Source organism: Camelus ferus, chromosome 19 (assembly GCF_009834535.1).
Source record: "Camelus ferus isolate YT-003-E chromosome 19, BCGSAC_Cfer_1.0, whole genome shotgun sequence".
NCBI classification, from domain to species: Eukaryota; Metazoa; Chordata; class Mammalia; order Artiodactyla; family Camelidae; genus Camelus; species Camelus ferus.
In genome coordinates this window covers 18,229,606-18,244,284 of record NC_045714.1, presented here as the reverse complement: position 1 = coordinate 18,244,284, position 14,679 = coordinate 18,229,606, and the positions used below count along the sequence as shown (strand labels likewise).

Sequence of the window (14,679 nt, the reverse complement as noted above, 5' to 3'; positions counted from 1 at the left end):
AAGAACTGATTACTGAGCACGCGCTACGTGCCCGGTGCTGTCCCGAGGGCTGGGGATTGGCTGTAAAATAAATGCTCGAAAATGGGGGAAAAGGACTTAAAATGTATCTATCTGTACATACACAGACACAGGTTCTGTTTGCAGAGTTCTATTTCTAATTTTGAAAAAACGCAATTTTATAAAATATGAGTTGCTTTTGTTGTTTGCCTTCCAAAATGCTTTTTTTTAAAAGCAAATTAATCTCCACCCCACCCCCTCGCCCCATTTCTCCCTACACACACACACACACACACACACACACACTCACAACGTACCAGCAGGCAGATGTGGGAGGAACCCCAAGAGGATGGGCAGCTTCCAGTACAACTAGGGGACTGGAGAGGGTGGGGAGGCGGGGCTGGCAAGGAGCCTGGAGGGCGAGGTGGCCAGGGGCGGACGGCCAGCCTTTGGGGGCGGGCATCAGAGGGGCTGGGAGGGGAATCCGCGGGGGCTGCAGTAGCCCGAGGCCCCACAGGGGGAAGGAGCACCCCTGGGAAGGAAGGGATGAGATGAAGTGGCCCAGCCACGGACTCGAGCGGGAAGAGAGGGAGCTGGGGCTGGTGTCCGCCTGGTTTCTGCGCAGACTGTCAGGTTTATGATAGCCTTTCCTGAAGGGATGGGTGTTTGTCTAAGTCCCCCAACAGCAAAAGCAGCAAGACGGCTTTCTTCTCCGTGCCCCCCTCCCCCCAGAGGGCTTCCCTGCACCACCGTGCGCCTCTCCTGGGCCTCCATCCCGGGGCACGGGGTGGAGGGCAGCGCCCGCCCCAGGGAGCCCACCTTTCTCGCGGAGGCCTTTGGCAAGTCCTGGGGAGCAGGGAGCAGTCTCCAGCCTCTGTCTGAGCACCTGTGATGGTGAAAGTACGTCCAAGGCCCAACCCCACAGTGGGTGGTTCCACGCTTTAGAGCGGAGGTTTGAACTCTGAAGTCCACGGGGCCCAGGCTGGCAGGGCGATGAAGATAACTGCGGTGACACTTACTGGGCCCTCTCCCAGGACCAGGCACTGTTCACCCGCGGGGCCCACCGACCCCCTCGCTCCCTCAGAGGGAGACCAGGCGGGCTGTGGTGAACAGGGGGCAGTACCCAGCCAGTCAGGAGACGGACCGCTGCCAACAGCAAAGGAGGCCCTGGGAATCAGAGGCTCTGATTCTTCCAGAGAAGTCAGAAATCTAGATTTTCTAAAATGCAAAAATCTCTCAACTTTTCAACATGCCTGACAAACTCAATTTTGACGAGTAATGCTGGAGGCCCCTGCGGCTCCAGCAAAGCCCATCCGGGGGCTGAATTCGGCTTGCAGGCAGCTGGTCTGTGGGTCCTGGTTTTTGCATGTTTGCTTTGACACTGAGCTCAAACCCGCTTCCCAACTGTCTCTGTTCATGGTCCCCAGTGCTGCAGCCTGGCCTCCTCTTAAACCCCCAGGATCCTGAGATAACACCTCCCTGGGTTTAACGGCTCCCCAGGATGTCAGGCACCACGGTCCCAGTTCCCCTGGACTTGCTCTGGTCCTGGAGTGGCACCCCACGTTTACCGTGAGGCCTGAGGCCAGGCCTTTGTTCCTCCTGCCGCGGCCTCAGAGCACACCTGTGGGGTCAGCCGCTGGGCCACCCTCATCCCTCATCTCAGATCTGCGCTCAACTACGACCCTCGGATGGACGTGTGTGACAGAGACCGGACGTGTGTGACAGCGACCACCAGCTGCCGCGCAGCACCACCCTCAGCCTGCATGGACACTGATTAGCTGAACCCGAGGGCGGGGCTTTCCGGGCTCATCTGGTTGGTTTAGACTTGGAAGTCCGGCTGTTGAGATAACCCTAGTGTCTGATTTTGCCCCGGGTCAAGTTAGGTAGCCCTCTCAGCTTTCTTACAAATGGTATTTTGGTAAACAGGTGTTCTGGACCTTTGTGAAAGTCGCTGATGAGGAAGTCATTGGAGGGAGGAGGGTCTGACTGGACAGCACCGGCCCAGGGGGATGGGCGTGTCCAGGAATGACGGCACACGGAGGTCACCCAGCTCCCATGGGCTCACACTTCCCTCTCACATCTGCTAGGCGGTTATGATCCTTTGTCTTGTGTTTCACCAAAATTAAGATTTATGTTCATAAGCTTTCTCTAATCTCTGAAAACAGTAATCGTACCACAGTGTGTTTGTGATATTTTATTCTACGTGAATTCAGTGTTTTCTGAAAGCTCGCAAGCTATTTAATATTTATCAAGTCTTAAAAATTTTACAAGGATTCCAAAATTCATCCTTTATCCCTATTTGAAAACGAGGAAAATAGTTTCCTGTGTTCAGTTCTGGGTGCGTCCTTTATTTTGCATGACTTCTGAAAAAACAGTTCTCGTAACGTGCTCTACAACCAGACAAATGTGGCCTTGGAGGCTGGACATTACTTGCGGGGGCCAATTCTTTTTGGTTTGTTTGTTTTGTCTTGTTGTGTTCTCAGGGTCTTGAGGGTTTTTTTAAAATCAATATGTGGTAAATAACATCTAATAAAATTCTGGAGCCACTTCGAGGAAAATCTCAAAAGAAATAGGAAAACATGAACATGACTTAAATATGCTGAAACTATTAACCAAAAGAACAACAAAACAAACAAGAGCAGCAGCATTTATAGAGCACAATGCTAAAGCCGTTTCCCCTGAAATCAGAAACAAGACCACGACATCAACTTACACTATTTTTGTTCAAAATTTGCTGAATTGTGTTCCCTCAGAATTCACACTAAAGCCTTCACCTCCCACGTGACTGCACTGGAGGTGTGGCCTTTGTGTTAGTCTGCTTCAGTGCTCTGGGTTTTAGTTCAGAGACTAAGACACTTTCCTGCCCCCTTCCAGATGGAAAAGCTGGAGGACACGTGGGATCCCGCGTAATGGTGGGGACCTCCCATCAGCACCGTGGAGAGCGCCCGCCTCTTGGACCCTGGCCGCTCAGCAGCCCCCACGCTGAGCGATGGCCCTGGCTGCTCTTCCCTGCCTCCCCCTCTCCGTTCTCAGAGAAGTAGTTCTAATTCTCTAGCAAAACAGATCTCATTTCTTATTCCCGTTCACGGCCTCGAGCCACCCAGGGGAACACTCCATTTCCCCTCTGAAGTCTACATTTTGGAATGTGCTTCCAAAGTGGGCGCAGGTCCACCGGCTGCACTTCTGCCCCGTCTTGCACCAACTCCAGCACAAGACCACTTCTCTCCGCCACATGCAGAGCCGGTCTCTCACGTTGCTGAGGAATGAACACGAGACAGCAGCTCCCCTCATCTCCTTCCTCTGTCTTCTGAGAGCGTGTTTGCAAGCCAAGCATTTATCGAACGCTTGCTGCCCTTGGTGGAATGTACGTGCACAACACGGAGCAGCCCACGCCCGAGGACAGCTCGTCTGCCCTCGGGCCACTGAGAACCCCGAGCCCGGCGGGGGTGTGACTCGCGGCTGGGATGCGGCCCTTTGATCCCACCCAGGAGACTCCCTGTCCGTGCTGTGCTGCTGTTATCGGGTACGTTTGTGCCTCTCTCCTGCAGTAACTCGGCTCTAGGTCCTGCGGTACCCAGCTCCCCAGGTGGGGACGGAGACGGCGAGCCCAGACATGGTGAGCCCCTCGGGGAGATGCGTCTTGCTGACCACCCTGCCCGGTAACACTTCACGTCCCCTCTCCTTGATTTCTGTGACACGATCCTCTCCTTTCCCTCCACGATCTCTCAGGCTTGCTCTTCAAATGCGACGCTTTGGGGGTCTGGCCTTGACCGTCTTCCCTTTGCCCTCCACGCCCAGGAAATCTAGTAGGTCCCGCACTGAATTAGCCTACCTGCCTGACACAGGAGTGCCCTCCTTCGCCCAACACTGCCTCACGCCAGGCCCTCGCTTCCTCTCCGAACCCTCTCCGCTGTCCCTTCCACGCCGATACAGCTGGTTCTGCACAACGAAACGTACCACGTGGGGCCGTCTGACTCCTTTTCCTACGCTTCTCTTAAATATATGGAGACACACGGAGGAAATTAAAGGTCTTCCCAGGAAAAAGAACCGAAGATCCCATGGGAGAGGAGAGAAACAGGATTATCACAGCTTTAGGAGGAGGGACCATTTTGAAAGTGTATGAACTGAGAACACAGCTTAGCAGCGATATGAAGACGTCTGAGTCCAGGAGAGACGCTCTGGAGCCACCGAGCACATCTGCTAAGTGAAAATGAAACTACGTCCACTTCGGGGAGGATGGCGGGCAGCGCGGCGCCTTCGTGGGCAGCGCAGGCCTCCCCATCACACGCTGAGACTCCAGGGAGGAGGGGCGGGGAATGCCGCGGGGGCCGGCGGGCTACGGAGGTGGGCGCCAGGTTTAAAGACCCACCATCTGTGCGATTCAGAGGCCGCCTCCTGACGGGCACCGCATGCTGTGAATCCACCTCTTCCTGAATCGAGCTGTCGGAGCAGGAGCGCGGAAGCCCGGCCCGACGGCTCTGGACACTTCTCTCAGCTGACCGCGGTCTCACGCGGAAGCTCTGGTCAGCTCGGGAACTGCAAAGATAACATGTGGCAGGCTTCCCACTTACAGCCTCGAGGCACGTGAATGGACCCTCGACTGCCCACAAGGGACAGGAGAAGCAGATGGCAGGTGAGGTGGCCCTCAGCGCTCAGGAGAGCAGCGGTGAAGGGGGCCAAGGGCCCACTCGACTGACTGGACTTAGCCCAGGGAGGATGTCACCAGGAGGCACGGCGGCCAGGCCGACATGTCACCGAGGGGCTTTCCAAACACACCCCTGCTCCGGTTACATTTTTTCTGATCAGGTTAGGCAGTTGTGTTTCTCAGGCCTCCGTGAGCCTTCAGCACACAGTTCCAACTGATCATTTAGCCAAGGGCACCCCGAACAAGCACTCCTCTAATACTGATTCTAGGCTGGGTTTACTACTCAAAAGACCCCCGAAAGGCGAAGTCATTCCAACAACGCTCCCTGTCCTCAGCTTAATAACAAAGTGCTGTATTTTCTTGAACATTACTCAAAATTGATACGGAACTGCCCCCATTTCCACTTTTGTTAAATATTCTATAAAACTGAATCCCAGCTGACGGTATCTTCGGGCCGCTGAGTATCAGACATTAGCTGGGGTGGGGACAGGAGACAAAAATCACTACTGCACACTGATCCCATGGGCTCTTTTCTTTGTCATCAGGTTCAGTGTCTGGTTATCTAGGGCCAGTACCAAAAAGGGAAGGCTCCCTCTCTAAGGGGTTTACAGAAGGTCTGAACTGAACAACCTGTTCTTTGTTCATAAAATAGTCACTCTGATACCCAGAGAGTGAGGGACACTGGATGAGGTGAGCAGTTTGCTGATGTTCTGTTAACTGTAATACAAAATTAGGGACAAAATGGAGGCATCGACTGCCCGTGTCAAGACGGCCTGTGTTGACAGACAACTTTCCCTCTCTTGGTCCACACCCACTACTGTGCCGAGCATCTCAAGGAAACAGGTAATAGAACTTCTCGGATTCCGATCTTTCAAACGAATTGACTTCTAGGGCCCTGCATACAAGCTGCTTCATTCTTGTTGGGTCTTGGTTTGTAAGCCAATAAGTTTTGCTGAAGGATTTCCTGTTAGGCTTCAGGAAGAGAATCAAATAGAATGAACCCCCAGGAACAGAGTTCCCCAGCTCACTGGGGTGGGAGGGGTTTGCAAGGGACTCCAGGCCGTGACCTGAGAGCTCAAGGGCCTTGTGCTCGCAAAGGTGCTCTGCTGCTGCCGCCCTGAAGTTCTTGGTGATTTTGTCCTTAACCTTGTGTTTTGTGCTTCAAGTTTGCTAGGACCAAGGGGCATGCACAGGGGAGGCCAGGGCAACTCCGAGGGCGCACAGGGCGTGCGGGACCCCCACGGCGAGCGGGCGGGGAGCTGGCTGCCCAATCTGAACCAGAACGTGCTGTGAATGCACAGAGAAGGCGCTGGTGTCCTAAGACACGTGAGCAACCCAGGAACCCTACATATCCTCAGCTGGGTCACTTCCCTGCACTAGCCAACAATTTCCTCTAAAAAGGATGACACAGAAGGAAAGGGAGAAACAGGACGACCCCCAGCTCCTTCTCTGGTCGTCCTCCTGACTCGTCTGCGCGCTGAGGGTAGTGCTGCTGCAGTGCGCTCGTTAAGAGGGGAAGAAAAATAGGCAGGTTAGCGGTCTTTCCGCCGTTTCGGTGAGAACAAAATACATCTACGTGCAAGCTGTGAAATGTGAACTGTGTAATTTTGGGGATTCCATTCATGAGTTAAATGCTTTTATATTTTCATATTAAACTGGCATTGCACAATATAAAAATGATCAATTAATGCTAATCATTTAAATTTTTAACATTTCTTTACTTAAAATGACATTACATAGCAAATAAAAACCACCATGGCAAGTCAGAAAGACTGGAGGATGGAAAAAGCATATTTTAGCATCTTTAAAGGCACTTTTCCTGCTTTTTGAATGGGGGGCCCCACATTTTCATTCTGCACGGGGACCCACAGGTTACACAGCCAGCCCTGGTTTCGGGGTGTCCAAGGTCTAACTGATCTCAGCACTTGCAGGGACTCACGGGGCTAAGGGTGGAGGACCCTACACTCCTCTGCGCCTGTTGCCCTGGCGTCAGGCAGCCTCGATGCTGTACCAGAATTAGAACGTTTGGGGGGTGGGGGAGGCCGTGAGGTGCGAGAGTTAGGGCTCCCTTGGCTTCCTCTGGTCCAGCTCAGAAGACCATCTGGGCTGAAAGCTCACTCCTGTATCTGTCACCAACACCCTGACGGACGTGGCCACGCATGCAGTTCTCAGGAACCTACGTTTACCACCGAGATCACTCTGAGTCCCTGTGTTTGCTCTGGTGCCCTCTGCCTGGCCCATCCCTCCAACCTCAGCCCCAACTCGAGCTGTCCTGGGGAGCTGCCATGGTCTGTCTTCTCCTCGCCTGCCTGCTCCCCACATTCCCCAAGCCCCCGGTGCTGGGCTCGGTGGACCCTGCATCCGCACTGACTGTTTGGTAAATGAATAATGTAAGGAGATACCCGCGATTGGGCTGTGCTGGGTTATGCAGTGTTGTTCAAAATTCAAACCGAAAACTTATCTCAGTGAAGTAGCGAATTCCAGACATTAGCTGCAACACAAACTAGTTTAGACTTTGGCCAAAGCGTTTTAACAAAATGCTAAAGGAGCAAGTAATTATTAACAGTCTAGGCAGATATCTATAAATATTTAAAGTATTTAAAAGTTAGCAATTAGGGATTTTTTAAAGAACAAAAATAAAAACACCCCCACCTCCCTTTTCTCTTATTTTTTCCATTTTCCCTGACTTTTTCTCTTATTATACCTTTGGGTTCTGGTCTGAATATTAACTCTTTTGCAGGCAGAAATTAAAGAACAGAGCAGTTAAGTGACTGTAACACTTTCCCCATTGATTACATCCCTATAAAAACTACAAATAGTATTTTTTCTTGTTTGAAATAATTAACTTGAATAGCACCAGTCAAATCTTCTCAAGGTATAAGACAAAAGAAAAATGTTTAACATTTTATAATTATCAAAATAGTAAGATTTGTTACTTTCTCTTTCTCAGTTTCTGCACTGTTCTCCTCCAAGAAGTCGACCTGGCTATCGAATGTGAACACAGCGTTTACTAACTCACTTTGGCATCAGGAGCCCTAAGCTGGCATCCGCCTTAGTCCAGTGTGCCTGCTTGAAAGGTTTAAAGTGATGCTGAATCCTGTCCTTTGAACTTTCACAAATACTGTTTCCCCCTAAACCTGATTATTCTGATGCCACATGAATTCTGATTTGAGAAGCAGTGTTCAACAACACGACAAAGCGTGGTTTTGTAATGAGGAGCCCCGTAAGTGGAGACGGTGACGTGACAAAAATCACAATGGTCGTATATAAAGCAGAATTTTCTTGTTTGCAAGTGGTTTTGCCTTGCCTTGGTCCAACGTGCTTGACGGATGCGCCCAGGCTCCTCCTAGTTGACAGGCACGCTGACAAGCTGATGGCTAGAAAGCTCGTTCTCATTTCTGCCCAGAGCCTTTCTAACAGCACGTGAAATAAAAACTCCATGCTGAAGGCTGAACCGACACCAGCCGTAAGATTAAGTCTGAACTGCCGTGGCGATCACTGCAAAGGATGCCATCTCCCAAACACGGAAGCTGGAGTGGGCAGGCTGGAAGAAGGATGCTGCCCAGGCCCCCGGGGAGGGACCAGATGGGACCTAATAGCTCTTTTCTACTACTAATTTCTATGATAATTCCAAGTTGCCACATGGCATATGTATTTTTTTTTCAAATCGAAAGACAGAATATCAGTCAATGAAGTGGCCAGGATTTTAATGAAAGGTATTTTTCATGAACTGTATCTATTCCCACATGATACTTCTCATTCACCCCCGCCCCCACCCGCCAGCAACACATCGCTCACGGCGAGGCTGGGACAAGCACAGAGAGAGAGGTCAGATGCAACGGGCTTATAATCATTATCAATACTAATTAGAAACAAAGAGCTTCTGAGTTTTACTAGGAGGTCAGATGCCTTTCGCAGCAATTTTATGAAGTCACCTTAATTCCTTTTCCTCATAATCAGAGATCATGCCTGAATTTAAAGATCACAGCCTGCCAACTAATGTTTGAGGAAAAAGTAAATCACAGAAGGGAAACTTACTGTTTTTAGGGAGAAAATCAAGAATCAGAGAAGGAGATACTAATGATTTGGGAAAACGACAATAGAATATCTAGCCATTCTCACTGGTGAGCGGGTTCAAATTCAGCTTCGTTGAGGACGCCTTCCCCCGTCCCCCCGACCATATGCAATGTCTGCCTCCTCGGACCTTCCCAGGACACTGCCTGTGCTTCGCCGGGGCACCTGTCCCGGCCTGATTTATCAGCGTCCTTTCACTGGAGGCGGGGTCCTGGTAGGCACTCTCAGTGACCCCATTACATTTGCTCAGCCTCCCACCTTATCCATACAACAGACGGCAACAGACAGGGATGGAGGAGGGGGAGGGACACCCGAGGAAGTGTGAGCCTCCTGTGACCCCCACGGCTTCTCAGCACAAACTTGTGTGACTTAATTATGAAAAAAAAACACTTCCTAAGTTTGACACCACACGATACGATTAACATAAACTAAGAAATGGTCTGAAAATCACACTATTTTTTTTCAACGCAGACTGGAAAATAATTCTTCCTTCCCTCTTCAACCCAGTAGTTACAGCTCACCTCTCCGGAGGAAGTGCCAGGGATCCAGGTTCTGGGATGGCTGACACGTCACACACTTACGTCAAAGGATACAAGCTCTGGTACAGGGGGATGAGGCACTTCACGGCCCTGCTGGCGTTGATGCACGTGGCACATATAAGGCTTGGCAGTAGCTTCCCGCTCACGATGGCACCATCAAACAGGGGCCCAAAAAACGGAACCTGTTGATTCAAAACAAAACAACCAACTTAATTTTCAGAAACCAGGAAAAGTCAAACCAAGGGCAGAGAGGAGGACAGCTGCTTGATGTCTCTGATCTGTCACGACCCTGCAGGCTGCCACCCACAGATGGATGCCGGACGTAACAGGACACAGGTCGAGGGGTTTCAGATCCAGCAAAACAGGATTTTGCTCCACAAAGTTCCTCTGCTGTGAATCCTCTGCCAAACTTCTTTTTTTAAATGAGGATGCCTATTATGTATGTATGTATGTATGTATGTATGTATGTGCTTATTTATTTATTTAAATTGAAGCACAGTCAGTTACAACCTGTCAATTTCTGGTGTACAGCATAATGCCCCAGTCGTGCATATATATATATATACATATATTCGTTTTCATATTCTTTTTCATTAAAGGTTATTATAAAATACTGAATATAGTCCCCTGTGCTATACAGAAGAAATTTGTTTTTTAATCTATTTTTATATATAGTAGTTAATATTTGCAAGTCTTGAATTCCCAAATTCGAGGATATACTGTATCACCAGATACAATATACCCTCCAAATCAATTATATTTTTGAATGTTAGCAACCAAGAATTGGAAAATGATGTCTAAAAATACTATTTCATAATAGCATCAAAACCATCAAATACCTAAAAATAAATCTGACAAAAGAAATGTAAGACATCTATACTTGACATTACCAAACATCACTGGAAACGTTTAAGACAACCCAAATAAATGGAAAGATGTACTATGTTAATGGATTGGAAGTTTCCATATTGTTAAAATGGCAATTCTTCTGAAATTGAATTATAGATTCAGTACAAACCAAATACAGTTTTAACGAGCTGCTTTTATAGATTTGGACATGCTGATTCTAAACTTACACGGAAACGAAAATAACATAAATTAGCCAAGACAATACGAACAAGACATATTACCTGGTTTCGAGGAGCACTATAAAACTGTAATAATTAACATAATATAATACTGCAACCAGGATAGACAAATATATCAGTAGAACAGAATACACAGCCCAAGAATAGAGCCACACATCAACGTAACTGATTTACAGTAAAGGCAGCACATCAGTTGTATGGGGAAAGGAAAGTCTGACACTGAAACAACTGGAGAGTCACACTGAAAAGTGAGCTTTGGTCTCTACCCCATACCACACACAGAACTGAGATGGCTTATAGATTGAAATATTAAAAGCTAAAACCACAAAGCTTCTAGAAGGAAACATATGAAAAAAATATTTGCAACCTTTGGGTGAGGCAAGGAATTTTTAGGGTACAAAGGGCACCAGTCATAAAAAGAAAACAAAAATTGGACAATTAAATTTTTAAAAATTCTGCTTCTCATGAAAGTTAAAAAGGCAAGTCACATATAATCCACTAAACTGGACTGTCCCTAAATGTCCATCAAGAGGAGAATGAATCACAATTTGCAGCACATTCATCCAATAGAATATCCCACAGGAATGAAATCAGCAAATCACAACTATATGTAATACCATGGGGATGACTCCAATATAATGCTGAGTCAAAGAAAGAGACAGGAAAAGTCCAAACTATATTAATTCCATTAATAGAAAACTCAAAAGCAGGCAGAACTAATCCATGATGACAGAAGTCAGGCTAGTGACCATTTCTTCGGGGGATTAGTGACTGGGCAGAGGCATAAGGGGGATTTCTGGGGGCTGCTAATATCCTATGTTTAGATCCGGGTGATATTAAATTGTCTGCTTTGAAAACATTCATCAAGCTGTACATTTACAATTTGTGCCTTTTTCTTTATTAATGTTATGTTTCAAAGAAAAACATTTTTAAAAAAAATTAGCAAGAATATAAAAGATTTGAACACCACAGCTGACAAACTCACCCTAATGGATACACACACGATACAGATGCAGAAGGCATTCTTTTCAAGCATGCACAGAATTTTCTTTTTTTTAATTGACCGTATTCCAGGCCAAGGATATAGCCTGTGGGGCCCAATTCCAGCTTGGCGCCTTTTCTGTATGGCCTGCAAACTAGGAACGATTTTTAAATTTTCAAAAAGTGTTGAGAAAAAAAAATTCTGTGACGTGATAATTTTATGAAACTCAAGATCAGTCCAGAAATAAAATTTTACTGGAATACAGCCACACTCCTTCTGGATCGCCCGTACCTGCTCTCACACAGCAACGACAGAGCTGAGCAGCTGTGACAGACACCATGTGAGCCATGAAGCCCAAAATGTTTACAACCTGATCCTTCAAAGGAAAAGTTTGCTGAGCCCTGTTCTAGGCCACAGAGCAAGTCTGCAAAAATTTCAAGGGGTTGAAATCATACAATCCCTATTCTGTCCCCAAAGAGCTACTAAGTTAAAATCTAAAACAAAAGGGTAACTGACACAAATCTCTACATTTAGAAATTTTAGAACACTTCTAAATCACTTAGGGGTCAACAACGACCAAAAAACTCTCAGGGGTCAATAAAAATATTGAAGTAGAAATTTTAAAAGGCATCCATCTCAAGAAGTATTGAAAGGCCAAAAGAATAAAATAAACACACAGAAAGTGAAGAGAAGAGGAAGAACAACAAAGACAAAAGCAGGCACTAGTGAGATGGAAATGAGCACACAGGGAGAGGACAACTGACACCAAAAGCCAGTTCTTTGACAAAAGTCTAACACAATTAACTGACAGATCTTTGGCAAGATGAGCAAAGCGCAGAAGAAGGTACAAATAAACAATATTAAAAACAAAAGCGGGGCACAGCTGCAGGTGCTCAGGACATGCACACAGCCTCATGCTCGTCTGCTTGGGAACTTACATGAAATTGCTGTATTCCCAGGAACTGCCCTTTCCTCCTGCTGACCCACGTGTAATTTTTTTCTTCTTTCCTACGATGCTGGTCTCTGATTTTAGTTTTTAGTACTTAACGGAGCGGCACCCATCCCAGAAGAAGGCACTATGATTCCCCTCGGTTAGAACTGGGAACGGCCACTGGTTAAAGGCTCCGGAATCACTGGGCACCAAGGCAGAGAAGCAGCTGCAGGGCGGCCCGGGTAGGCGGCCCTGCTGTGCGGTGGCAGAAGGGGCAGGGGTGTTCCTGGGTGCCACCCCCCCCGCTCCCCCACTCAAGGCAGATTCATGGAAGACGACATCAAGTATTCGGCCTAGTCACAACCTCAGCTCATCACTCGGCCCCTGTTGGCCCTGGATATTCACAACTAACTCAGGCTCTGAGTGACTCAGAACGTCCCTCCCCCAGCATGATGACCATAGCCCAGAGCTGAACAAGATTCTCCGAAGCTGGTGACAAACTAGATTTCCTTACCAGCTACAAGTTGAGGGATGCATGTGGAGTCCCCACCACACGCTCCGTGACTAAAGGAAGTGCAGCTGGGAGAGGAGACACAAACCTAGAGAGCACAGCCCTGAAGATTTTCTCCTCAGGCCTGGGCCCGGCAAGGCACTGCCACACCCAGGTCCTCCTGGCCGGCTGCTGGGAGGGCAGAGAGCCTGCATCTGCAGAGACGTTCAGGTTGCACCATTGCTCGGCACAAGGATGCATCTGGTTGTTGGAGCAACAGGGGAGAATTCTTGGGACGCAGAAAGTGAATTGTGGGAATTAATTAATCTTTTAAGGACTCAGTGCAGACATCCTGACCTCCCAAAGCAGGATAATGAACAACCGAGCTCTGTTCTGGTTCCTCATGGATAACCCGCAGCTTCCGGAACTGGGACACCGCCATGAGACCCGGCCACAATGAAAGCTACGAATGCAGTGTATGAGGGTGGTCAGTCACACATCCCCTGTTTAAAAACTGAGGGCACCTGGTCATCACAAAGATATGGCCATGATTTTTGTGTCCAGCTTTTTGGCACTGCCTGTATCGTGTGAGAGGTGGGGGACTTAACCAAAGGCCTAGGATTCCAGTATCTGTTGGACTCCACACGTATGCCCGTAAAGTGTACACAGGATGTGTGCACAGAACCACAAAATATAAACAGCCCTTTGTTTACAAGCGTCTGCATACAGTTATGAAAACTAACACCTTTCTACGCTTAAAGAGACTGAGACTACAAAGATTCAAAGTGTGGACTTGGCTTGGCTGCCCGGAAACCAGGTCTCCTTGGATGAATTACCATACTTGCTCCAAGAGCGGACGCTGAGCCCAGGAGCAGTGCGGTCAGCCCTACTTTCCTCACAGAGTGGCTGAAATTCAAAAGCTGTAGCAATCTCTACAGTGTGTTACAAACAGCACTGCCCGAATGAGGGCCCAAGTAACAAGATCGTATGATTTGAGATAAGGGTGAAAAGTTTAAGAGAAATATAAGGTATGTTCTGAGAAAGAACGTCTATTTCTGTGTATTTCAATCTCTGCGTTGTATAAATACATCTCTATCAGAAGATAATTTTTGGAAAAAATGGATAATCAGAGGACTATCAAATTTTGCCTGAAAACCCCCCTTCCCTGAATTAGCTTCCTTTCTAGCCATACTATCAGTAACTTTTCATTATTGTTTTTGTCCTTGTTTTTCTAATAACACCCACTGCTATCTCAAAGTCTCTAATTCAGCCGTTCCTTACTTATTTGTCGGCTGTCTGGCTCCCTAAGGCTTGGACTCCAGGAGCATGCGGCCCCCAGGCCCGACCCAGCGCCGGCATGAGGCGGCTCCAGCAGATGTGTGCTAGGTCCACGCGGCCCGCAGGACGGAGTGAAGGCCTCCAGCTCCTGGGGCGCCGACCGCTGGGCGGTCACCAAGTCTGCGGCCCCTCCCCACGTTCCTGGAGCAAGCTGTGTCCTGGCCGTCTGCCTGCCGCTTCACGGACGTGCCCAGGAGGGCAGAGTGAGAGGGTGGCAGGGCTGGTCCTGGGGTCCGGAGCAGGCTTCTGCTGCCTGAGCTCTTCTTCCGCTTGGTGGGTTTGAGAACCGGGCTCCGCAGTTAAAACACAGATGTAAGAGCTGCAAAGACTGGCTAAAGCAGTTCTGAGACCGGTGCCTCCGGCGCAGAGGAGGCAGTCAGCCCTGAGGAAGCTCAGATGGGACCAGAGAAGAATGGAGCTGTGAGTCCTACTGGTGCTGACAAATAGGAGTTCTTCCCCTTAGGGCGGGGGGGGGGGGGCATCTTAACTCCACAGGAGGAAGCAGGAGCTGCTCACAGTCAAACATCATTAAAACCAGGCAACACTGACAACAAACAAACGAGGAAATAAGAAAGAACAGCCCTTCCTCCTACCT

At 48.6% G+C, this 14,679-nt stretch overlaps 1 protein-coding gene across 2 annotated transcripts in view; it reads right to left on the bottom strand.

Annotated features, from left to right (window-relative positions):
* RALGAPA2 (Ral GTPase activating protein catalytic subunit alpha 2) overlaps positions 1-14,679 on the bottom strand; it is a 265,476-nt gene that overhangs the window by 62,400 nt on the left and 188,397 nt on the right. For both annotated transcript variants that reach the window (XM_032461744.1, XM_032461746.1), the window contains one exon: positions 9,310-9,437. In XM_032461744.1, the coding sequence (XP_032317635.1) occupies positions 9,310-9,437 (128 nt within the window). The remainder of the gene's footprint in view (positions 1-9,309; positions 9,438-14,679) is intronic.